The sequence below is a fragment of the Peromyscus eremicus genome, chromosome 17 (assembly GCF_949786415.1).
Source record: "Peromyscus eremicus chromosome 17, PerEre_H2_v1, whole genome shotgun sequence".
Classification (NCBI taxonomy): Eukaryota; Metazoa; Chordata; class Mammalia; order Rodentia; family Cricetidae; genus Peromyscus; species Peromyscus eremicus.
The window spans coordinates 14,367,536-14,393,474 of NC_081433.1; the positions used below are offsets into that span (position 1 = coordinate 14,367,536).

Genomic DNA, 25,939 nt, shown 5'->3' on the forward strand with positions numbered 1-25,939 from the left:
TGATCAAAGCCCGTGCGTCAACCTGGGGGCAGTGACTTCACCAAAGGCCTCTCTGCAGTCCTGCATGCCACTCCGGCAGCAGCAGCCAGCAGATGCAGCAGAGGGGATCCGGCCAGGGCAGGGCAACAGGGTTCCCACCACCTCATGTCCCTACTGCTACAATTCTATTATTCTCTGTCCCTCCAAAGAAGTCCTCCCCAGTCAGGTTGCATGAGTTGGCCATGCAGAAAGAGCAAGCCGGAAGCAACTCCTAGATGAAAAAAATGCAATTTTATCCTCATGCTTCATGGAAAGCTTTTGACGAGCAAACTGTTCTCCAGCCATAAAAGATACCCAACTCTTTGAAAATCTAAAAAGTTATATTTATTTATTGTTTGTACAATTATATAAATATTTTCGTGTCTACATGTGAATGTGATGATTCTGTTCTTAGGTTTAAAAAAGAAATCAATACAGTTAGAGTCTTTACAAAATGATTACCTTATTCCAAAGCAAGAAAAATTCTAAAACAAAGCTCTAGACAGAATGGGTGGGAACAGTGGGAAGAGAATGCTGGAGAGGGGGGAAGAAGGGTTAAAAACAATGAGAGCACAACAAATCCCTGTGCTGGGATTTGAGAAGATAAAACTCGGCAAAAACTAATATGCAAAACTGAAACCAGCCATCCAAAGGGAAGTTAGCAACCTCATGACCAACTGCGTTCTAAGTTGATACAATTAATACATCTGCTGGCACATTCGTTCCTCCAGAGACAAGGACCTTTGTCCAGTTTACTCTTACCAAGCAAAATGATATTTAAGGTTGCAGGAGAAGTACAGAAAATCCTTCAGGGCCTACTGAACTGAACACTGGCTGTGAGTTCCTGGGAAGACGCTGAGCCCCTCTGAATGGGTTTCCTTGTTTTGGAAATGTAGACAACGGCTACTGTGCTACTGGGGAGTGGGGGTGGCGGGGAGACAACCTGCAAAAAGTACTAACACTGCCCCTGGCAATAAGTGGCATTCAATAAAGGCGGTATTTTTTTATGTCACAAATGAGAGTAATCTGTTCCAGGTAGTTCAGCCACTCAGTTAAGTTGGACCCATTCCTGCCCTCTGATGCCACCCGATCACAAATCGTCACTGATGACAAGAGCATTTTTTTTTACTGGGGAGCTGTGGCTGTCCCTCTCTTAGATGTCCTCAGATGTCAGCAGCAGACAGCTCTCTCAAGAAGCACTCTCTTCTGATGGAACAGTTCCCTCTAGGTTCCCACTAGGTGACAGGAAGGTTCCTTTATGCATACATCCCCCAAGGGACACTGCTTTAAGCACCACAGGTCACGACAGGGCCATACAGGGTGCCCCGGGTGGCAAGGACCTGAATACTACAGGAAAATGGGCTCTGGCTTCCCTCCAGCTGTTTGGGAGCAGCATGTTCGAATCTGCAGAAGGGGCTCTAAGTGAGACAGAACTCTCTCCTTAAAGAGGGGTGCCAGGAAGCTTTGGGATTGGGGTGCAAAGCAGGGAGCCACCTTTAGGTAGAAAACGCAAGAGCCAGAATGCCTAGCCCAAGACAGGAACTCTGTCCTCAGAAGACAGAGGGCAACGACATCGTGGTATCAAGGATGTCAACCAGAATACAGCAGGCACATCTGAGGGGACCCGAGGCTTACACGGGCCGTGTGCGCTATGGAACTCCAAGCTTTCGGGGAGCTCTTGGTACGGGAAGGCTCTGGATGGAGCTCGCTGTGTGGGAAGTCTCTGGAGGGGAACTCTCCAGGGGGCTTGGCTAGGTTTTCGGTACTGATGGTTCCTCATTTCACAGATATCCATGCAAACACAGCAGGCAGAGCTCTGTGGAGAGTGTTGGCTTCCTCTCCTGTACTGGAGCCCAAGCAGGATGTGACCTTGCTCACATGGAAAACAGCGAGAGCAGTGCACCTTGCCCATCTTAGCAGGCTTCTGAGGGAACAGTCCTACCCAGTCTCTGCAGACACCCGGGAAGTTGCCACCTACTGTGGGAAGGCTAGCAGGACGCTCAGGGCTCGGGACGAGCTTCGCTTCCCCCACGCTGCTGGTTGGGGCTGCACCTGCCGGCTCGACCACCGTGAGTGGATGCAGGCTCACCTAGAAGGAGCACCCTGGCCTGCCCAGGGCTGCCACCTGGAGCTCTCAGATGCACTGCTCTTCATCCCTGTCACTCAGAAGCAGGGACCATTTGTCCCCATTGTCATCTGCTGGGCCACCATGCCGAGACAGTCTGTCTGATGTCAGAGGGGACAGAGACACTTGGCTCACGTAGCTGACCTGGTCCCACGGTGTGGCCCTAGGAGAATCTCGCCGTCGATCGTCCATGCCAACATGCACACTAACCTGGGATGCATTCAGAGGCTTCATGCGGCCATGGGCCTGTGCCTCATATCTCTCCACGTCGGGCTTTCTATAGCTGGAAGGCAAGAATCCAAGAGTACTTGAATCACTCTGGACATGAGGCTCTTTTTCTCTGGTAAAATCTACATCTTTCAGTAACACATGTAGCAAAATTTCATGGGTTTTGAAGGGAAAAGACTGAATTCCCACGGCTCAAAGTTCACCTGATCCAAAAACTTTCTATGTAAATAGTCCCACATAGCAGGCTGTCATTCACTTTTGTTAAATGAATGAATAAATAAATCAATGTTTTACTTTTTAGCAGTGTTAAGAACTGAATGAACCCAGGGTCTTGCACATGCTAGACAGGTGCTCTTCTAGTGAGCTGTATCCCTAGGCCATGCACATCTTTTGTTAAGAAGAAAAAATGGCAATACACAGGGATCATGTGCTTACAGGTGTTCACATAAATAGCTCCTGAGCACATGAGAAAGGCCCAGCCTATGACAACTGGTAAGTGGGCAGTTTTTTGTCCAGGTTGCTGAAAAATCACTATAGAAATCCGCTCAGGTCCCTTGTGTTTTTCCCAGACAAAGGATGGAGAACAAGAACCAGGAAGCACGCTGGTGTGCCCCGACCTGCTGTGAACACAGACAGTGGAGCCTGCAGAGGCTCCAGCAGCTGCTCCAGGCCCAGGACTCACCATTTGAGCTGAAGAGAGGAGAGTACCACAGACACAGAGGAGGCTGCCATGGCCGCTGAACCCATCCATGGCTGCAGGACGATGCCAATGGGCATGAAGACACCTGCCCAAAAAAGGGGGGGGGGGGCAAGTGTCACCTGACAGCCAGGGAATACTGAGAGCCCTCCTTGGGAACTTAGGAGAGACAATGCCCACCAGCTTACACCTTTGAAAGCTAGCAGAAGGTGCTGTGAAGGGAAGATGGGTCTCTCTTGCCTGTCCTGATTAGAACTGTGTATTGGTAGCACCACCCAGCTCAGGGGTTGGGAACCACAAGGGAGAAACACTATGGATGGCCATAGTACTTGTCTACAAAGATAATGATCTGGTCTCTAGGGAGGGCTGAAAGCCAGGTCCCACACATCCCCAGGAGTCTAAGAAGGGAATGAAGCGCCTGAGCTGGCTCTGGAGACAGAAAGACGCTTGTCTGACTTCTAGGCCCAGGAGGCTGAGGCAGACTGGATAATCTCGATTATGGAAGTCACGACTAACCACGTGGACATAAAAGAGAAACTGAGGCAGGAAAGCTGTGCTTAAGAACTTTGGGTCAGGGGCTAACAAAATGGCTTAGTGGGTGAAGGCACTTACTGCCAAGTCTAATGACCTGAGTTTGTTCCAAGGACCACATAATGGGATGAGAGAATTGATTCTGGCAAGGAATCCTCTGACCTCAATACCCATGTGCACATGCATGCATACACACACACACACACACACACACACACACACAAAATGTAATAAAAAAATAACCTTTAGGTCCTTTTAGCCTATAAAGCCTTGCAGAAGTGTCTGGCACGTTCCCTTGCCTAGTCCCACCCCTCCCCCCCCCCCAGTGGGAGGGGAGGAAGGGCAGTTCCAAAGCAGAAATGCCTTTTCTCTCCAGGTTATTTGTGGGAAGTAGACTGGAGTCGGGGCAGGATTCACTCTTAAGATAGGCTCTGAGACAAGAGTCACTGTGTCTGGCACAGCAGGTACCTCAGAACATCCCATGATGCTTCTTCCTCAGACCACATGGCTTAATAAAGCCTCAGAGAACAGGGTCACCTTAAACGAAGGGCCATGCCCCTTGATCAGCTATCTACAGAGGGTCAGAGTGAATGAGGTTGTGGGACCCCCCAGGACTTTCCACACTGTGTCTGACCAGCCAGCCCAGGAGGTGGATGATTCAATAGTTCATCAGGGACTCAGTGGAGAGACCAAAGGTGACATCACAGATGAGCGCTGCCCCTACCTACCTGCGGCAATAGGTATTCCAACCATGTTATAAATCAGTGCCAGCACCAGATTGACCCGGATCCTCCGGACAGTCCTCTTGGAGAGATGAATGCTGGCCACCACATCCAATAGGTCATTCTACAGGAGAGGAGCGTACTTGAGTAACGGATTCACGGCAACCCCAGCCCCTCCTATGACCTGGACGCCGCCGCCGGGCTCACTCTGATAAGAACCACGTCTGCTGCTTCGATGGCAACATCTGTGCCAGTCCCAATAGCAATTCCCACGTCGGCCTGGGCCAAGGCTGGGGAGTCGTTCACCCCGTCTCCCACCATGGCTACTTTCTTCCCCTCGTTCTGGAGCTCCTGGACCTTGGCCACCTTGTGAGAAGGCAGTACCTCAGCGAAGACTTTGTTGATGCCAACCTAGAAGGAAGAAAATCAATGCCGTAATGTAGGTGAGCGTTGAACAGAAGCAGGGATCCACGGCAGCAATCACACTGTCAGGGCTTGGCGCGTGTCTGGCTGGTTGGAGTACCGTGTGCTGGGGTGGAAGTACAGTGTGCGGGCATTCACACTAGAGTCTTGGTTTATGGGGTAAGGCATCCACCCAGTGATACTGTCCTTGTGCTCCAAGCTCAGAACTACGTGGGTCATGATCAAGTCATTCACCTCCGTCCATAAGCAAGTTGAGCCAAAAAAGCACTCCTGTAATAGGATGCTTAAATAATGGGCTGCTGTTGTTTGTTTGTTTATTTGGATTTGGTTTTGAGACAAGGTCTCTATGTGGCTGTGGCTGCCTAGAACTTGCTCCACAGACCAGGCTTCCTCAAACTCACAGAGGTCCACCTGCCTCTGACTCAGAGTGCTGGAATTAAAGGTGTGCTTTTATTTACACCAGATGCTTAGATTACTTTATTTTTATTTTTATTTTTATTTTACTTATTTGCTGCTTTATTTTGCATCAGTGGGCTTGTTTGTAATTTTCAAGGAAGAAGAATGTCTGGCCGCTGCCATACCTGAGTGGCAATGGCTCTGGCTGTCTTCCGGTTGTCCCCTGTGATCAGAACCACATCCACACCCATGCTTTTCAGTGTGTATATCGCCAGGGCAGCCTCTGGCTTAACAGCATCGGCGATGGCGATCATCCCGCACAGCACACCTGAAACAAAGCAGCCGCAGTCAGCAACAGCCGACAGGCAGCCGCGGGCAAGCCCAAAGCCAGGACCTGTGAGGATGGCTCTCTGCACACGTCATCCACAGGAAGTGACCCTCCAAAGTACCTGATGTAGCGTCTGGGTTCTATTGATTTGTTTCTTTCAGTCCTGGAAGTGATAGCAAACCGTGCACAGTGGCTCCTGACGGGGTAGGAACAGGGACAACCGCACACCCTCCAAAGCCCTACGGACTTTCCACAGTTTCCACTGGGAACCTACATGCTTGCCAAGAACCTTTTGCATAATAAGAACTAGTGTGTGTGTGCTATTAAAATATGAGAAGTATCCAAATGCTGCTTACAATGACGGATATCTAACCTAGGAAAACTATCCTTCTGTGTCCTTCCCTACAGAAAACACGTTTTGTGCAATATCCTTTTTCTGAGATGTGACACAGTAAGAGGAACACAATGGAGCGGGTGTCCTCTACTTAACCCAATCCTGCCACGAGGAGTTGCAGGGACTAAGGTTTATAAGCATTATAGGGGGCAGAGACTGGGGCAGGAAGACATATTTGAGTGGAGTATTCAAAATACAGCGTTGTAAACTATTTTTCATTCAACTCCAGTTTCGTTCTAATAATGAATGCTAAAGTGAACAAAACAAAAGTTCCGATGTCTCCAGCATACTGTCTGGTATACCCTGAGTGCTAAGACACAGAGTCAGGAGAAACCGTGCCCATCCGTGAGTCGGACAGCAGGAAGCTGCAAGGGCATCTGGGGAGGTGGATTCCTGTTCTGTCCGTGTGATGACTGAGAAGGATGACTCTGACTTGCCACCTGAGGAGCAGAGCTGGCACTGGATCAAGATGGAGACGGTGACAAAGGAAGGGCCTCAACTCTTAAGGAGTGAAGAGTGGGAGAAATAGTCTCCCCCAGGGAAGAGACGCCATTGGCTAACCAGTACCAAACAGTCAGCCCTGAAAACATACACAATAGTAACATTATACAGACTGAGCTGGCTGTACTTACGTATTTAGAAATATATACATATATACATCTACAGTGTCTTACTTAGGGGTTCTGTTGCTGTGATGAAACACCACGACCAAAAAAGCAAGTTGGAGAGGAAAGGGTGTATTTGCCTTATACTTCTAGATCATAGTCCATCATTGGAGGAAGTCAGAACAGGAACTCAAGCAGGGCTGGAACCTGTAGGCAGGAGCTGATGCAGAGGCCATGGAGGGGTGCTACTTACTGGCTTGCTCAGCCTGCTTTCTTATAGAACCCAGGACCACCAGCCCAGGGATGGCACCACCCACCATGGGCTGGGCTCTCCCTCATTGATCACTAATTGAGAAAATGCCCTACAGTTAGATCTCATAGAGGCATTCTCTCCCCTGAGGCTTCCTCTCTGATGACCCGAGCTTGTGTCAAGTTGACACAGAAAACCAGTCAGTACATACAGATACGTGTGTAACAACAATTAATGAAAAAGAGACCATGATGTTGACAGAGAGCAAGTGAGGGGTACATTGGAGGAAAGATGATGTAATTCTATTATAATCTCAAAAATAAAAGAAATAATTTAGAGAAAGAAGAAAGGGCCTCAAGAGGAGAGACTGGGTGAAAAGACAGCAAGACAAGCTGGAAAAAGACATCAAATGAACGGAAAGGGAGGCTCGGTTTTCAAAATACGAGGAAGTAAGAGAGGAAAATAATGACAAGCAAAGGGAAGAGGAGAGAAGGCGGGCAAGAAGGAAAAGAAAAGAACAGAAGGGAGGGGAGGGGTGGGGGAGGACAGAGTAGGCCTCTTACAAAGCAGAGGAGTGAACTGTGTTCTAATCTCAGGCAGAGGTTACCATCGATAGCCACCAGGATGGCTGTCTGTCCTTTCATCTCGTGGTCTGTCATGGCGTCACTGATCTCACTGGAGATGGTTAAACCATTGCGCCTCATCCATTCCCGGTTTCCAATCAGCACAGAGAAGGTCTGGGGGCCTGTATCTATTCAAAAGAGACTGGTTACTCCTGGATAGTCCAGCTTCACAATCAACTCAAACCCAGAGACATAGGACTGTTCTGAAAACTATAGCCTCTCATGACACTCCCCTTGAAGGATCAGGAAGATACACAGCATAAAGAACACCACTGTGAATTAAATGCAGTGTTTCATACATTCTTCATGTGTGAAAATGCTGTTGGCATATTAAACATCATGTAATGTCCTTACATGCCACTAGAGGTACTTATTTAATTTATGCAAATGAGAATTTTGCCTGAGCGTATGTATGCACACCTGACACTCATGAAAGCCAGAGGGTGTCAGATCCTCCAGAACTGAAGTTACAGTTGTGAGCCCCCATGTGAGTACAGGGAACAGAACCTGGGTCGTCTGCAAGAGAAGCGAGTGTTCTTAACAGCTGAGCCATCTCTCCAGGCCCTGATTCTTTTTGTATAGCATTAGGTCAGACCAAAGAATGTGTTGACTAGATTATTTTCTGGCAGGATTAGATGATCCAAAGAGAATCAGCAAAATCAGGTAAGTCTGTTTCTATGATACATATACATACTATTTTTTGAGACAGTCTTATATTGATGAGGGGGATGAAAATATATCATATATATATAGAGAAAATATACATAGAGAGAGAACACTCTTTTTTTGTTTGTTTTTCGAGACAGGGTTTCTCTGAGTAGTTTTGGTGCCTGTCCTGGATCTTGGTCTGTGTACCAGGCTGGCCTTGAACTCATAGAGATCCTCCTGGCTCTGCCTCCCGAGTGCTGGGATTAAAGGTGTGCGCCACCACCACACAGTGAGAGAACACTCATATATGCATCTAACAAAATCAATTACTACTCTATTCATGACAACCTAATAGAAATTCTTGCCTAGAAACCATGATGGTATAAAGAAGCAGAATGGGTTAAAGGTCTTACTCAAAGTATGCTGATTTCTTCCTATACGATGAGGTCCCTTCCCCTCATCTGTGAAATACAACGACTTACAAAGACCTAAAGAAGTGACTCTCGAAGCTCTCTGCACAAAGGCCACACTGTAGGTCCTATGTGCTAAGAAAGGAATTCTTTTTGTTGCTACTTGCAAATGTTGGCACACTGTTATTGCTGCCTGAGAAACACCTATCTGCAGAGATGTTTATTCCTGCAATTTGTTTCTATAAACATGCCAGTGACAGAAATTCCTTTTGGTGGGCACAGAGCTCAAAGGCCACCCATTAATTACCTGATTTATCAAAGCTGTAAAGTGTGTATGTGTGTGTGTGTGTGTGTGTGTCTGGAACACACACACACACACACACACACACACACACACACAGTACTAGACCTTTCCAAAGCACTACCTTGGGTTTCTGACCACACATCAATAGCTTCTTCTGTCTCTTTAAATGCATGCTTGATTCTTGTTGGCTGGAATTTTCCATGACAATGTAGTCTACGGTGGTCTTACACTCCTGCCCCCATCTCCCAAGTCCTGTGACTGAAGGCCTGCAGCACACCCGGCCTCTATGATATGCTCTAAAGCCATGGCTCCAGACAACACAAGGGACTGTTCATCTGCCACCTTCTAGTAGTCTATGACCCTGATGCTTCTGGATGCTCTAATGGAAAGGTCACCTTAGGAACTGAAACTATTAAAAGGCAGCACATGGCATCTAATAACACGACCGAAATAAAGACCTATCATTTGGCGCATCCAGCACTCTCTACCAGTTTAATGTAATGGCCAGAAAGTGACCTCAGGAAAAAGGGAGATGGCTCAGTGGTTAGGAGTGCTTGCTATACAAACTTGAGAACCTGAGTTTTGACCCCCAGCACTCACATAAAAGCCTGGCCATGTGAGCGCGCCTGTAACCTCAGCCCTAGGGGAGAGAGCAGAGACAGGAAGACCACTGGTTTGCTAGCCTAGCCCACAGTAGTGAGCTCCAGGTTCAGCAAGAGATCCTTCAAGGGATAAAAATGGACGGTGATGGAGCAGGACACCTAACATCCTCCCCTGGCCTCTGTCTGCACACACATAAGCATGCCCCCTCCCACACACATGTACACACTTATGCATACACCATATGCACACAGGAACGAAAGAAGGCAGGCAGACAGGCAGGCAGACAAGGTAGGGTGCAGGCAGTGCCGCACACCGGCAATTCCAGCACTCAGGAGTTGAGGCAGGAGAATCCCAGAAGTTCAAGACCAGCCTGGGCTACACAGTGTCTTTAAAAAAAAAAGTGAAAATGAGAGTGACATCTGCCACTGAGCAGTGTTTCTCTTCTTGGTGTGAGCAGACCACTTCCCAAATCCATGGCTTTCTGAAAACACTCCACATCACACCAGAGATCACCCAGATGGGAAAGCGACAGGAAGAATAGACGCAATGCCACCTGCCACCCGGCAGCTACGGGAAGGAAAATCAGTACGGAGTAAGAAATACAACACTCCAGGGAGGGAGGAGCTATGACTCCAAGTCCTCTGCTACTTTGGCCTTTCCATAAGCATCAGAATCTGGAGGCGTCCGGCCAGGGATGGTAGTGTACATGTACACCTATACTCGCGGCTACCTGGAAGGCTGAGGGGGGTGGGTCACTCGAGTCCACAAGTTGGAAACTAACACAGCAAAACCCAATGCAAAAACAAAAAGCAAAGCAAAATACATTAAAAACATAGATGTATCAAAGCATGCAAGAGAAAAGGCAGGCGTTCCTGGGGTAGGCAAGGCACGGAGTGCCCAGCGATGAGCCTCCTGTCTCTATAGGAGGGGAAATCACACAGGTGGGACTGGGTGGTCTGGCTCGCCTCTGCTTTCACCCAAGATAGCTCCAGCCACCAACAGATCCAGGAGGGACCAAAGTGAGGAATACCTTTTCCTGTGGGAGAGCTGCCAACCCCGTTCGGGTGACCGGTCAGATCACTGTGAGCCAGGATGCTTTCCACATTGCTAACTTTACAGCCAATTCCACAGCCTGGCACTGCCTGGAAGTCTGTGCAGTATCCGAGGGTCTCTGTTCCAAGTTCCTGTGGGAGCAGGAGAACAGGACAGAGATGGGCAGGGGAGGGGGGGGGGGAGGTTAGTGAGAAGAAAGAGGGAAGGAGGAGGAAGTTAAACACAAAGATGAGGAAATGCACTATGATGATGAGCGCAGTCAGTGTTCCCTCTTCAGACGCAGTGTTGGTTCTCAACCTGAACCAGGCTCCCTAGGCGAATACCTCATGACCCAGCAGGCTGCAGATCCAAGAGAAAAGTCAATGCACCTCAGACCACACAGATGTCTCCATGTTGAAAGTGATTACACCAGAACAAGGGCTAAGTGATTGGTGAGTGAGGGCAAAGCTACTTTGCAGCTGCCAGGCAGAGCATTCCCCACGCATGACGCCCCGGGAAGGGATCGGAAGTGGTGGACGTCATCAAAACAGCCAGCAAGCGTAAGTCTTCCTCCCGACCCGTACGGGTAGACGTCAAACAGCAGTGTGTTGACCCCTTATGAGGGACAAGCACAGAATGAAATTTCTCAAACATCCCCCTTGTCGCTGTGTTTCTGAGGTACCCACATCACCCCATATATCAATGATAAATTTTTGCTCAAGCCATTTAGACGCTATCAGCAGAGTCCCCCAAAGCACTCCACTGCCTCCATGTTGAATGTTTTAGGGAAGACGGAGGGGTACGGTGCTTCTCTAAATCCTCCAAATTCAGGCTTTTCAAGCTCACCTGTGCTAGCTCCGCCCAGGTAATCCCACTGTATGCTTGTGTCCCCTCACCCTTGTTATATAAATAAGAAGTTATGAAGTACCCGTCTCTCCCTGCCTCAGACTTGGGTTCTCAGAAGGCAGAGGGGTCACGTCTGACCCATTCTGTCCTGTTATCCACGTGTTCCCCAAATAACCATGATAACCTGTCTACGAGTAAAGACCTCCTCCAACGCAGCTGAGCAGGCACGTATGTGGCAGAGGAGGGAAGACAAGGCTGATGAGAGTCAATGCAATGCCAGGGCCAAGGTCTGCATACCTCTTTGCAGTATTTAGTGACTGCCACGCCCAGGGGGTGCTCGCTGCTGGCCTCTGCAGTGCCCACCACCGCCAGAACCTTCCTGAGGGACAGTGTAACCATGTCCACAAGCAACAGGAACCGCATGACTCTGGGGACTCCATGGGTAATGGTGCCAGTTTTGTCAAACATAACAGTCTTGATCTGCAAGAACAACTTCATGTCAGGACCTAACATGGAGGCAGCTTTCACAGTCCCCATGTCCTAAGGCAGCGCTTCTCCCATCCTGCCTTGGGCAGGAAACTACTGTTACCTTCCTAACTCTGCAGGCAACAATTGCTACTTCCAAGAAACCATTACCCATCTGCCAGTCTATACAGCTTCACTGTACCTTACCTTTGACCAAATAAAGGGCAGCAGGTGTCTCTGTTCAGACCATAATCCAAGAGCAGCAGATACACTGTTTGGATTCCCAAGCTCAATGGGGGCCCCTGCCTCCAACACTGTTAACTGATCTCCTCCCTCCAAAGCTCCCTGCCTGCCCTAATCCACCCTTACTGTACGGCCAGTCTGACTTTTCCAGCGTGCAACCTAGTGGCTCAAAGGAGCAACCTACTCTACCATGTGATCCTTCAAAACTTTCATAACTGCCCCCACCCCTCAGGACTTTCTCTATCTCAGATTTTCTTCTAATCGTTTATTTAGTTTATTCAACAAGAGTGCTTTCAGGCTGAGTGCTAGGGTCTGAACGGTGAAGAAAAATGCAGCAGATGTCATGGAGCTTATGATCAACACAGCTGCATGGTCCCCTCAGGCCCTCTTTACCTATCTACTCTTTCACTTCTGCAACCCCCCACTACCACTTTATCTGGATAGATCTTACTCAACTTCCTACACCACCACCAGCACAACCTACGAACTTCTGAAGAGGCCGGTCCCCAGTACAGTGTCCTGATGGAGTTGGGAGTCCTAATCCTCAGTCTTTGGGATACCTGTCCTTCCCACTATGCTTTGAGTTCCTTAGAAGCTAGGAGCCAGGACTAGTGGGAGAACCTGGTGCAGGGCCCACCTGAAGTACATGTGTGGCAAATGGCGCAGAAAATGAACAGGAGCGTAGACTGGTGTGCTGGGCAAAAGGCAGACTTTTAGTTTTCTTAAATACAGTCTTACTAAGCAGCTCAGATAAAACTTGAACTCATGATCTCTCTGCCTCAGCCTCCTGAGAGCCGAGACTATAGGTACGCATCACCACACCAACCTAAACGAAGAGTCTTATTATCGCTCTTCCACCCAAGTCACAGGTCTCGGCTAATCCCAACCGTGTGAGCTGGCAACTGTGTTAACAGCTGCAGGCTTCTGAGCAGGTTACCTAACCTCAGTCTGCTGGAGTCAAGACCTTAGGAATCACATCTACCATATGAGATAGTCAGTGACTAGCCATGAAGCAGTGAATTGCACAATCGTTAACTGCTGCTGGTTTTGCATTACTCCCAGACAGTCATGGCTTCCGACTCCAGTCCTCCACACTCATTCTCAGGCTTTCCTCTAAGAAACAGTACAGAGATACTAGTTTCATAAGGACTCTGTAAAAGGTGTTATCCAAGCTCCCACAGAGGACAGCCAGAACCTGACAGGGGCTCACCTTGTGAGCCATCTCCAGGGGCTTGCCTCCTTTGATGAGGACACCATTCTGGGCAGCCACCCCAGTGCCCACCATAACTGCTGTGGGTGTGGCCAGTCCCAAGGAGCAGGGGCAGGCGATGCAGAGCACCGTGATGGACGTCTGGAAGGCAAATCGGATGATCACCTCTGTCCGCGAGATATGCTTGTTGGGGTTCTGCGGAGGAGAGAAACATCAGAGGGAGCGTCCGGGGAGGAATCTCACACTCAGACTGTCACAGCGGGGCAGTGGGAACTGAGAACGCCGCGAGCGAAGTTTAGGGAACATGACCGTTTTCTGTGCAGCTACGGTACCAGAGTCGACCTCACTTCCTACCTCCTCAACTTTTTCCTATAGCTTCCCCCAGAGAGGCAAGGTGGGTCAGGAGCAGAGTCACGTAAGACTCTGACACACGGGGCACAAACTCACAAGTGAGACCACATGTCATACCCCAGCTCTGCGGCTAACTTCGCCCCTCTTTGCCTCAGTTTCCCCGGGGTAGAAACCTTGTGATATCTCACAAAGGGCTTTGTGAGTATAAATGAGTCGATATGCACATAGAGAGACATCTTCACAGAAAGGCACGGGCATAGCGTATTAGAAATGACAGCAACTGCATCACCATCTTTGGCTTCAACACTATGAAAGCTTCAGTAGCTCTCCAAAGAACCTACATTCAGATGTTACGAGGCTATTGACCACTGTTTCCTCTCTGTGATAGCAAAACCTGGGAACAACCAAAAGGGGATCGGTCAGCTAAGTTATAGGCATAGCGGGGTACTAGGCAATTGTCGGGAAGATGATGCACAAGCTACATGTGCTGGCGCGGAAAGGTACCAGCGACGCGGTACAATTTAAAGGGCAGCATAAGGAAACCTGCCATGGTTTTAGTCACGCTATTACATTCTCTGCCCCATGTATTAACCACGGAAAGCTGCAAAGGGCAGCCCTGGGGGCACTTCTAACAGTGTTTGCTCTTCTGTGCATGTTTCATTAGAGGAAACCAAACAGGCCTGTTTTACAGGGTGGTGGGTGGCACACAGTGAGATCACGACTTGCTGTCTGGGATCTGCACCCATCTTGCTGCATTTTCATAATGGCCATGGCTGTCGGATGTTATTCTAAGAGCCGCTACGTTCACTAATTACAATAAAAAGTGTGTTTTCTGAATTGAGAACACAAATCACAACTTCTTTACATCCTTTATCCTTTCATTTTAAAAGACACATTTCTAACATAAGGTATATTGTAAGAGTCACGTAAAAGGGAAAACTACTTAAAAAATATGTGATTTTTAAGAGATAAAGATAATGTGATTTTTTTTTTTTTACAGTCATTCTTACTAAAATGACACTTGGCATTTTAGTGGCACTGATAAATTTCTGGAAACTAACATGAACCCTCCCTACAAATGACATTCCTGCCGCAGTGATGACAGCATCTGAAAGAAACATGCAGTACCCTGGTTGTTAGCACACACCCTGATTTTGCAAATCAACATGAGAATCAAAGTAAGAAGGCAAAGCATGGACCAGCAGAGAACCACACACTCCCACTCCCCTGACAGTCAGGCTGGGCACTGCCACTGGCAATTCTAGGAACACATTCACAGGTCACTCTTCAGAGCACCAAGGGGCTTCTTAGATGCCACCAAGTACTCAACTTAGACTTTTTCAACTTAAAATACAAACACTGAGTGAGAAAACTACATCTTAGTAAATGGCATGCACCATGTCTGATAGACCTTTATCTGTAGGCAGAAACTATTTTAAAAGAGGAAACAGGATCCATCTCTAGTTCTTTACTCCATGACTCTAAGCTAAAATAAGCACTGGCATGAGATAAGGTGGGCTGATGCTCCACTCGTGGGGCAGTTGGTGGCATTGGTGGCTCATTGGTTGTTCAGTCCTGGGACTACTGGCCTCTTAATTGTGGGCCTCCATGTGTCAGACGCACGTAGCGCCCCATTCATAAAAAACACAATGTCTTTAGCTAAGTGTCCTTGAGAATTAGCTCTTGTTTCTTAAGCACATACAGTTTTTTGAGGATACACTGTATTTCCCATTGGTTTTTGAAGATAGTGTTCTTCACCCACTTCTTAAAATTAGAAAATGGATATCCCCTTACTCTGCTATTAAATAAATGTTTAATTATCAAAAAGCTTTGCGTGTAGTGACATATACCCTTTCAGCAACACTGAGAAGCATTATTGCTTAGGAAGGCAGGATACTGAAGCTGCTATTAGTAGATACAGGTATCAAAAAATACATTTCCCCCCTAAATTCTAGCACAGTATTGTGCCATCAAAATTGTGGTCCATTTTCTACAACCTATGTCTTATAAACTCAGTAACGGCCAATAAATCCCTGAAGAATTCCAACCGGGAGCCAAATGACGTCATGAACATTATCTCTGAGTAGAAAGCAAAGGGCATTTGTGTATGTGGGTTTCAGTGCCAATGATGGGACTCAGGGCCTTGCACATACTAGGTGAGTACTCTGCCACTGAGCTCTATTCCTGACCTTCAGTGAGCATCCTCAATAAAGACCTTTAGAAGTAGGCTGATTATCCTACCAGGACTTAGATTTTTCTACCAATAAGTCAAAGAAGCAAATAAAACAGAACAGATAACAAAGCCCAATCAATCGAGGACACAAAAGAATAGGGTTAATGGCAATAAGTTACTTAAAGCATGACAGCCATCCTGTCCAAGGCATCCGACTTACGGGGAAGTATTTCTGAACAACACCAAAATCGACAAAACCGATGACAATCCACACCACCAATGTTAGGGTTGAAATGATGATGATAAATGGGACAAAGTATCCACTAAACCGGTCAGCCAGCTGCTGAATGGGTGCCTATGAAAATAAAGCATTAAGACCACAGGAAGTTACAACCCACAAAGATAGACAGGAGTAAGGTTTGGGTTCAAGCCCTCCATTACTATGTTTAGGAATCAATCTCTACGCGACATTCGGTGGGTGGTGCTGTGAACCTCTGAGATCATTTCCCACCTTCTGGTTTGTTTTGTTGTTTTGTTTTGAGGCAGAGTATAGTGTAGCCCAGGTAGTCCTGGAGCTGCCCGAGGCCAAGGATGAGCTTGAAGTCCTGACCTTCCAGCTTCCACCTCTGGACTAGCTAGAGATAAAAGGACTGTGTGGCTCCACCACTCCATTTTAGTCAGTGCTGGAGACTGGATCCAGGGCCTCTGGTATGCTAGGTTGGTGGTCTACCCACTGAGCTAAATCCCCTTGAGATCATTTCTCAGAGGAGGGATTTCATTATGAGTTTTAAGTTTCATCATTACCTTTGACATCTGGGCTTCTTCCACCAACTTCACAATCTGAGCCAAAGTAGTGTCGTTGCCCACATGGGTAGCTTTAATGAGCACAGAGCCGTGAGCATTTATAGAGCCAGCAATCACTATACTCCCAGGTTTCTTAGTGACAGGCATGGCCTCTCCTAGAGAAGAGGAGACAAATGTCAATCACTCAATGAGCCCACTCAACATCACATGGACCAGTGACTACCATGACACCCACCGAAGGGAACATAAAACAAGCCACCTAACCTGTGATGAGGGACTCATCTGCCATGGTGTTGCCTTCCAAGACTTTCCCATCCACTGGGAACTTGCCCCCAGGGACAACCTTGATGATATCACCTCGCTGCACCAGCTCCATGGGCACTTGCTCCTCTCTGTAACAGAAGACACCCAGATAGCATCCTCCTGGTCCTAAACTGACTACTGGACCTTTTACAGTTAGCCCTATGTATCTGAGAGTTCTAAATTAGCAGACACAAACAATCTTGCAACAAAAATATTCAGGAAAAGGATTGGGATGTAGCTTGGTGGTTCAGCACTTGCTTAGCATGTAAAAGGTCCTGGGTCCCATCCCCAATAAAAATCAATCTCTCTCTCTCTCTCTCTCTCTCTCTCTCTCTCTCTCTCTCTCTCTCTCTCTCTCTCACACACACACACACACACACACACACACACACACACACACACGGTGGGGGTGGCATGAGACTTGTCTGTACTCAACAGACACATATTTTTACATCATTGGTCTCTAAACAATGCAGTGCAAAACCTATGTACATAGCATTTGCATTGTAAATGCATCATAGATATGCTATAGATGATTTAAAGTATGTAGGGGGATATAAAATTCTATGCAAATACTATTCCGTTTCAGAGGAGGGCCTTGAGCATGGGACAACTCGGTATCTGAGGATCCTAGAACCAAGTTTCATGGATGCTGGGGGGTGGCTATACTTGCTCCACACTGAGCGATGGAAAGGGGATGAGCTTGAGACAGGCGTGCACAGCTGAAACCAGAGTTCCACTGCCATGCTAAGGGCTAGCCTTTGCCCTAAAAAGGCAGAGAGCTGCTGAAGGCTTCCGGTACACAGCAGCCAATGCAGGCATAGGACAGTGCCTCAGGGTAATGACTATACGGGGCCCTGAACAGCATCATTCACTACAGGATGGACACTTGCTGTCAACTATGCAGATGACGTAGAAAGATCAGGCTCTACTGACGGACACAACCCACCTGAGGATTAAGTTGTCCTCACCAAGGGTCACAACTGTGGCTTCTGTGGCTTGGAGTGACATGAGTTTTGCAAGGGCTTCTGAAGTTTTGCTCTATGAAATAATAAGCAGAATGTAAAATGAGAGCTGACTGTCCAAACCCGGGCTGACACTCACAAGCATGGTGTCAAAGGTGGCTGGTGCAAAAACACAGCCAACCACACCACTAACCACTAAGGCAGCCACAAATGCCCACGCCAGCCACGAATGCCCGTGCCACAAGGAAAGCTCGGGCCGTTGCTGCCGAAGCAGATCCTGGAATTCTATCCCAGTCTGCCCAATGGCTGTTTTCTTTCACCCTCAATATAATTCCTTTAGCCCTCTTTTTCAGGCTCCATTCCAACGCTGGGTTGGGCGCAGAGCTCTACACATCACCCACGCCTGAGGTGGAGGTGTGTATTTCTACATTAACTACAATCCATTTGGCACTAAGAGACCATGTGACCTCTGGCATAAAGTTCAGAGTTTGTGCCACTGCACAATTACCCGAACAAAGGTTTGACTAATTAGCCAGATTAGCTGGGATTTCAGAAGGAACAACCAACTGGGGGATTAGTGACTGCAGCCCCTAATTATATGGGGATTCAGATTCCTCTGTCATTCTCTATAGCGCATGTAATTAGTAGTTCTCAACGCATGCTGCCGATGCACTGAGACTCAGATTACCCGAAGGAATAGCTCTTTTCTTAACCTGTAGCTAGCTGTAGCTACCTTTGCCACATGCTCCAGCCAGCGCCCAAGGGCAATGAACACGAAGAGCATGGGGGGCGTATCGAAGAACGTCACAGGGCTCTTCTCAGCCTTCTCAGCCACTGCGACCACCAGGATGACCAGAGAGTAGGCGTAGGCAATGGTGGTGGCCAGCACGATGAGCACGTCCATGTTGGCTGCCTTGTGCTTCAAAGACTTGTAGGCTTGAACATAGAAGTACCACCCACCAAGGAACTGAAAGACAGGGAGGGAGGCAAGGGCTAGACAAAGAGGGGGCGTCCAGGAGCCCTCAGGATGACGAGTAGTTAGGTTCACGTATGGATCTGATACCACTCTGTTCTTGGTGATTATTTGATACGGAGGACACACGCTCGCCTCAGCCTCCAATGGAGCATACTTTCTGGTCAGAGCACTACTGGCCACAGGCGTGCATTAAATGCAAATGCAAGCGTGCCATGCAAACGTCCATAGAGAATGATAACGATGATGATGATGATGGCTTGTTTCTACTGTAAATGGTCTCTAGAGAGAAGGTAAGCCAATGGCACATGTCCATGATTCAATAAAAGAGCCAGCATCTGTCAGTGTCTACCATAACCCACTTCCATTAACAAACATCTGTGTCTGTGTGTGTAGATGAACATGCATACATACACATAAACATGCACACACACACACACACACACACACACACACACACACACAGACAGATACCCACACTTGCTGTGCTTGTGAGATACAGGAGAGATGCACGCCTAACTCCTGAAGATACAGCAGCAATACTAGAGAACAGGACTGAGCCAAAGGAAGGTGTAATTAGTCATAATACCTTTCCCTTGATTACAATAAATGCAAAGCACAGTTTCAACTAAAAAGAAAATCTAGGAAAATAATTCAGCCTACAAATGGTTACCCCTAAATAGTCCTGGTTTTATATGCCAAAACGCATACATGCAGACATTCCACAAAGCCTGCCTGTGTTAAATGATAATTTTATCCAAAGATGAAGACCATGGCTTTGCCTTTCAGGATAGAACACTCAAGAGAAGCATGAGCTCCAGGGACATTCATCTAATAATGCTAACAACAAAGGTACACTAAATTAAATAATAAGCAAATCAGGGAGATGGGGACTTGATGTGTGACTGAGAGATGGTACACTTGCCTAGCATGTATGAGGTCCTGAGTCTTGTCACCAGTAAAACACACACACACACACACACACACACACACACACACACACACACACACACCAGGAACAGACAGGTTCACCAAGCTTACAAGGAGAACTTGTTGTTCTAACAAGTTTCAATCACTTACAATTACCTGTGAGGTTGACAGTGAAACCAGTCTTTCTCAGTTCTGACATTTGCAGCCCCCCTCTACACTGCCCTCCTTTCTGGACATAAGACAGAAATAACAGCAGCTGCTACCCAGCGGTGAGGCAGCCAAGTTGCAATGAAGTAGCTCTGGAACCAAGCTAAAGGGCTGCTGACACACTTCAAGAGCAGAGATGGTTTGCCTGGTTTTCCAACACTTACTTGGACAAAGGTACACAAGATGAAGAAGATGAGATTTAGAACAGACAGTCCTGGAATGATGTTGTGGTCCAGGACCATCGTCTCATGGGGCATATTGCTGGGGATTAACATGTAGACCATCAAGCCCATGACAGGGATGCCAAACACCAGGCTACACAGGAAAGACTTTTTCCACCTGCAAGGCAAAATCGGCAACACAGACACATCAGAACCACTGGGCACTAGTCCCAGGTTAGATTTAAAGATGGACTAAAACAGAAGTGAGGCTCACCCCCGACACTACCATCAATCGACGGGGCCAGGCATTGCTACAATGATGTTTGGGCTTAGCTCTGCCTTTGCACAAGCTGAGGCCTGGAAGATGAGAACTAGCTCCTAGCCTACAGCAGCCTAGAGTTCTCTTTGTCATCTTACGCAGATTCCCCTCAAAGCAAGAAATGGATGGAAATAGTATTTTATTACTATAAGCTTATTTACACATTCAATTTTTAAAGGACTATTTACAATAAGAGTATAAGATTAGAGAGTCTATCAATAAACACAACAGCTTAGAACCAAGGGTCACAGATGCCTTCTGGGGCTTCATGGGAGCTACAACATGCATGATACTCCAAACAGGCAGTATGGAACCTTCACTGAAGAGACTTTTAAGTTCTGTACCCTAATGTAGATCCTGCAATCCTGTGTGCTCAGGCTGCTGCCTGAGGCCATCCAAGAGGCAGACCCACTTGCTTCCCAAACTCCCACCTGACAGTCCCCTGCACCGTGGGCAAGCCAACTGGACCAAGCTACGGGTACTCCAAAAGCCCCAGAAGGACCTTCACTCCCTGCTGATTCCTTCACTTAACACACTTGTCTGAGTTGCAAACACTGGGTCTCCTGCTTCCTAGACCTTAGGCAGACCAGAATCTGCCTAAGCCACTGACTTAGTTCACTCATTCTTTCCCAGCAAGGCCAGGAGCCACTCTAAGGCACTGTGCTATACACAACAGCAGCCTTCAAGGGTGCTGAAAGAGTAAGTGACCGTCTGAAACTATGAATTTACCTGTATCTGCATCCTGGGCCACCCCCTGCACCCCCACTTTGTGCTGGAGACTCTGGGGCCTTGTGCATGCTAAGCATACGCTCTGTCGCTGAGCTCAGTGTCCTTCCCTGCACCGGTTGTTTCCTTTCCACTTAGCTCTGAGGACTGGCTTCAGAGTCTACCGCTAGATCTAACGCAAATCAAGCCTCAGTAGACTGTAAAAGAAAGAGTCAACCTTCCCCTCCCTCTGTCCCAGCTAAAGCACATCCAGCATGTCAGCCACCAACTACAGGTGACTAAAGTAATTAAAATTAGTGAAACTTAAAAAAAAAAAAAGAAAACCTCGGTTCTACACTCATACTAGTGCATTTCAGGCACACTATCAAGCTGGGCAGTACAGACCGATGCTGCCAACAGCCAGAAACTTGCGCTGTATGGTCCCAGCTAATGACATCCCAGGTGGAAGGCAACCCAGGAAGCTGGGGTGGCTGGGCCACAGTCGAGCATGATGGAGCATCTTCACAAGCCAGAGTCAGTGAGAAGAGGGTGGAGCCTTAGACAAGGCTACCGTTCACCTTCTGGTTTCTACCTACTGTTTTATTTCCATCTTGTGGTCCAAGTGATGAGCGCTGGGGTTTCTCTGGGCCAGGGAAGCATGAAAGCCGATTTCCTTGTGATTAAGAGAGACAGGTGGGGAACAAGGGGAAAGTTACGGGTTAAAATGGGCACAGGTGGAAAGCATTTCCAGCACTGGAATTTAAAGTCTCAAAGTTCTTCTGGAGACCTAAGGTTTTCCTCTCATCACTTCTTTGTCCCAAATCTCTGCCAAAGCCTGTTCAGAGGTTCAGTACTCTCCGTGCTGAGAGACTGTACCACCCTGCGGAGGTGGCACTGAATGGCCATTCCTCTCCCTACCCTAAGTAAAGGCAGTTGGTATTGGCACACTAACTTCAATAGGTCCCAAAGCTGACCAGGGTTGACTTCAAAAGATTCTCGAGCTGGAATTCCAGACGCCTTGTGGTCTGGTACTTCACCCATGCATGAGGAAAGCGAGGGCCAGAGAGAACAAGGATGCTCAAGTACTGGGTCCAGTGTGGGTCTCTATGCTTCAGGCCAAACAACTTCCTACTGTGTTTGGGGCTTCTCTACTTGAAGAGTGGCTTTCTCGATGTCCTCACAGACTGTACCTCCACCCTGTGCTTTCTTCAAGCTCGGCTGCCACCCACTTCATCTGAGCATTACGTCTCTGCAGCTTCTTGTGAATACACATGGGGAAAGGTGCCAGAAGACGTCTTCTCAGCATAACAGAGAGGGCCCGGCATGCTGGCGCCGAGCATCTCCAAAGTGAAATGCCATGGTAGAAGGGCATTCAAGGCAATAAAAGACATGCTCTCATAACTAATTCCAGCCTAGCTGTATCAGGAAAAGATGCCCCAGAGTCAAGAGCCTGGAAGCCAGGTAACAGTCTAATATTTCTCTATTAAGGACCGAGGTCCAGGAGGCTGCACCTATCACTGAGCAGGATGGAGGCAGCTAAGGGTATTAAAAGTCCAAGTGGAAGTGAGACGTGTTTGAAGACTCCCACTGAGAACTCTCCTTCCTGTTCATAGCATCGTGGTGACTCCTTAGCCCCATGAGTGATGTACTAGTCTCTTAGATTTAGGGTACAGTAGAATGGATCTAGCTGAGAGTGCTATCTTGCCTCTTGTGAGCTGGGTATCAGTGAGCAAGAACTTGACACCTCAGAGGCTCTATCCTCATAACTAGTTGTGTACTGCCTACTTGTATAAAGATATAGGCAGCATTTCCATATTCAAAAGCTCTGTTGGGCCACACAACAAACATCTCTCTATATACACATGACCAAGGAAGGAAAACTTAAGTCCGATGTAACATTTCATTTCATAAGCAATCAGTTTCACTAAATAATTAACCCTTACCCCTGGCTGCTACAGATCAATCTTACTTAGTTTGGACTGTCTTAACCCATCCCAATCACTATGGATGGTCATCCTCTCAAGGTCTGGTATAATATCAATATGGAGGAGGAAATGGGAGGTCTGTGGACAGACAGAGGGAGCGGGAAGAAGGACAGTCATGAACCCTCTGTTTCCTGATGCAAAGATGACCACATTCCCCCACAAGCCTCACAGGGAGGTGAGCGTGGAATTATCTGCCTAGTGCCATCATTTCCTGAATCTGCACACACTTGGCACAGATAGAAATAATTATTTGTAAATGGCAGTTGGGCAACTAAACTCTCCACACCAGGTAGCTTGTCAAGATTGATGATTTTCAGGAAATATTTAAAACTAAAAATAATGTCTCTTTCCTCTCATCTCTTCCTCTTAAAAAACTGTCTGGAGTGTAATATGTGCGCACATGTGTGGAAGTCAGGGCATAACAGCTTTGGGGCATCAGGTCTTGCCAACCATGGGTCCCAGGGATCAAATGAGTTGTCAGGCTTGCACGGGGAGCACTTTCACCTGCTGAGCCCCCTTGCCAGCCCAGCCTCATCTCTTTCTTACCCATTCACTGACAGACACTCTGCTCGGGCAACCTGTTAACCTTCTTCAATTACTTAAGTGGCCTTACTACTCTTTGGAAAAGTCGATAGCATTTAGATGACTTTTTAATTCGGCTTAACTACCTTTCTCCAACGATTTGTAAAAGTGGTCACAAAGTTTTCAGGAATTAACTACCTCAATAATCTTGATGATATCCCGTGGACCAATGATTTCAGGATCAAACTTCACATGGGCTTTGTTGGTGGCAAGGGCCACAGAGGCATAAGTGATACCATTTGTCCTCGTGAGCTTGGACTCTATGTTGTGAACACAGGAAGCACAGGTCATCCCCGTGATCTGCAAGACAAGAGGGCAAAAATCCCAGGACTGAGAGGAGCCTTTCCAATGTACCTCAGGGATCTGAATGACGGGCAGTTACTTCCGCCTCCACAGTTTCTTCCCAGGACACTGGACTCCTACTCCTAAATCCACGTGCAAGATTCTGTCCCTATCAGTGTCCAGTGGCTTCAGTGGCTTTCCTCCAGTTCCGTAATAGGCAGTGGCAATCACTCAGCCAATGGCTGCAGACCAAGGATTGGCATTTGGCTTTCTAAGAATGAGCTTTTGGGACAGACTCTGCATTGTGTTTTCTCACCAGCAACACTGCACCAATCACTGCATATCAAGTACACGGAAGTGCCCCTTGGCACAATCTTTGGAACTCTTTCAGTGTCCCTGATACCTGGACCTTTATCTGGACCCTCTGCTCTGGTGCCCCGCTGGCCCCAATGGAGACAATGGCAGTGCCACATCGTCAAGAGAACAGGATTTAAACAGTGATTGGTGGAGGGGGCAGAATATGAGCGGCTCCTAAAACATGGAGAGAGGGTGTGGACGGGTGACGGTAAGGATAACCACAGAGGGAAAGATCAAAAGGCAGCCTAGCAGGAGATGTTCAGGCAGCCGGCGGCGGCGGCAGTCAGGTCTGGCAGGGCACTGGGTGCACAGGGAGGAGGAGGACAGCCTGAAGCACTGGTTGGACCCACGGCAGGAAGGTGTGCACTCGGCTGTAAAGTGTGGCTATGCTGGCGGCTGATGCAAAGCGACCGGAAAGGTGAGGGCCATCAAGACAATGTGATTGGAACTGCACTTCCAAATGTGCAGCAGCGGAAGACGGTTGTTTGGCTTGAACTGTTTGGGGGGGCACCCAGGCAGGGGGATCGGGATCTGTCCCTGGTGCATGGGCAGGCTTCTGGAGCCCGGTGCCTGTGGTGTGACGCCTTGCACAGCCTTGGTGCAGTGGGAAGGGGCTTGGACCTGCCTAGGCTCAGTATGCCGGGCTCTGCTGACTCTCCATGGGAGACCTCGATTTGGGGGATGTGGGGATGCGGGTGGCTTGGGAAAGAGAGCTGGGGGGTGGGAGGAGGGAGGAGGTGGGTCTGTGGATAGCATGTGGAGTGAGTAGAAAATTTCTTTATAAAAAAAATGAAAAAAAAAAGTGTGCAGCAGAATTCAAGAACACATGCCCCATGAGCCACGAGAGATCCATTTGGAATTAGGGAGCAAGAAGGGAATTCACCTGTTACTGACCCATTCAACAGTCAGCTCGGCACGGCACCCAAGAACAGAACAAGAAAGGGAGGACCATCAGGCAACCGCTCACCGGCCCTCAGCGCTGCGCTAACTGACACTTAACAAGTCCACAGGTATTTCACTGGAACACCTAAGCTCTCCCTCATTTTTGCAATAATAATTTTATTACACATTTGCAACATGCTAAGGTACTGCCTTAGGCACTCTATCATTCTCATCAGGCCCAGGAGGGAGGCCTCTAACCTGAAGCGCTGACAGGCTTACTAACCTGTGCATCGTCTCACACCAGTGAGGTGTAGTGCTGAAGCCTGAACCCTGAAAACCTGGCTCCAGTGTCTACGCCGAGCAGCTGCGGTCTGCACAGTGAGGCAAGTTGTTGGAGACCAGGCTAACAAATGTCCCAGCAGCGACAGAGCAAGAATTTTAACTATGGCACCTCTGCCATACCCTTGTGTCCTGGGACCCTGAAAAACATATCTAACATATCTAACATATCAGATGGCCTAGACTATGAATTAAGTGCAGAAGTTCTAGGTTGGGGTATAATTCAGAGGCAGAGCACACACCTAGCCTGTGCAAACAAATAAACAGATACAGAAGTTCACATAGAATGTTCAACTGGTGCGGTGGCATAGACCTTTAATCCCAACACTTGGGAGGCGGAAGCAAGCAGCTCTCTGTGAGTTTGAGGCCAGCCCGGTCTACACAGCAAGTTCCAGGCCAGCCATGGCTACATAATGAGACCCTGTTTAAAGGTCACAAGGGCTAGCTTAAGGAAAGAAGGCTGCAGTGAAGCACATTGCTTAAAAGAGTTTTCACTTTTTCCCATTTCTATTTCTTTATT

General features: G+C 47.9%; 1 protein-coding gene across 1 annotated transcript in view; it reads right to left on the reverse strand.

The window, feature by feature from the left end:
* Positions 1 to 2,084: 2,084 nt before the first annotated feature.
* Atp7b (ATPase copper transporting beta) overlaps positions 2,085 to 25,939 on the reverse strand; it is a 76,529-nt gene continuing 52,674 nt past the window's right edge. The window contains exons 5-21 of the mRNA XM_059244594.1: positions 23,698 to 23,859; positions 21,589 to 21,665; positions 19,972 to 20,146; positions 18,431 to 18,664; positions 17,682 to 17,773; positions 16,694 to 16,821; positions 16,430 to 16,584; positions 15,846 to 15,980; positions 13,102 to 13,296; positions 11,481 to 11,663; positions 10,336 to 10,489; positions 7,325 to 7,468; positions 5,326 to 5,468; positions 4,529 to 4,732; positions 4,328 to 4,445; positions 3,054 to 3,156; positions 2,085 to 2,426 (exon numbers count right to left, since the gene is read on the reverse strand). Of these exons, the coding sequence (XP_059100577.1) occupies positions 2,153 to 2,426; positions 3,054 to 3,156; positions 4,328 to 4,445; positions 4,529 to 4,732; positions 5,326 to 5,468; positions 7,325 to 7,468; positions 10,336 to 10,489; positions 11,481 to 11,663; positions 13,102 to 13,296; positions 15,846 to 15,980; positions 16,430 to 16,584; positions 16,694 to 16,821; positions 17,682 to 17,773; positions 18,431 to 18,664; positions 19,972 to 20,146; positions 21,589 to 21,665; positions 23,698 to 23,859 (2,676 nt within the window). The 3' untranslated portion in view covers positions 2,085 to 2,152. The remainder of the gene's footprint in view (positions 2,427 to 3,053; positions 3,157 to 4,327; positions 4,446 to 4,528; positions 4,733 to 5,325; positions 5,469 to 7,324; positions 7,469 to 10,335; positions 10,490 to 11,480; positions 11,664 to 13,101; positions 13,297 to 15,845; positions 15,981 to 16,429; positions 16,585 to 16,693; positions 16,822 to 17,681; positions 17,774 to 18,430; positions 18,665 to 19,971; positions 20,147 to 21,588; positions 21,666 to 23,697; positions 23,860 to 25,939) is intronic.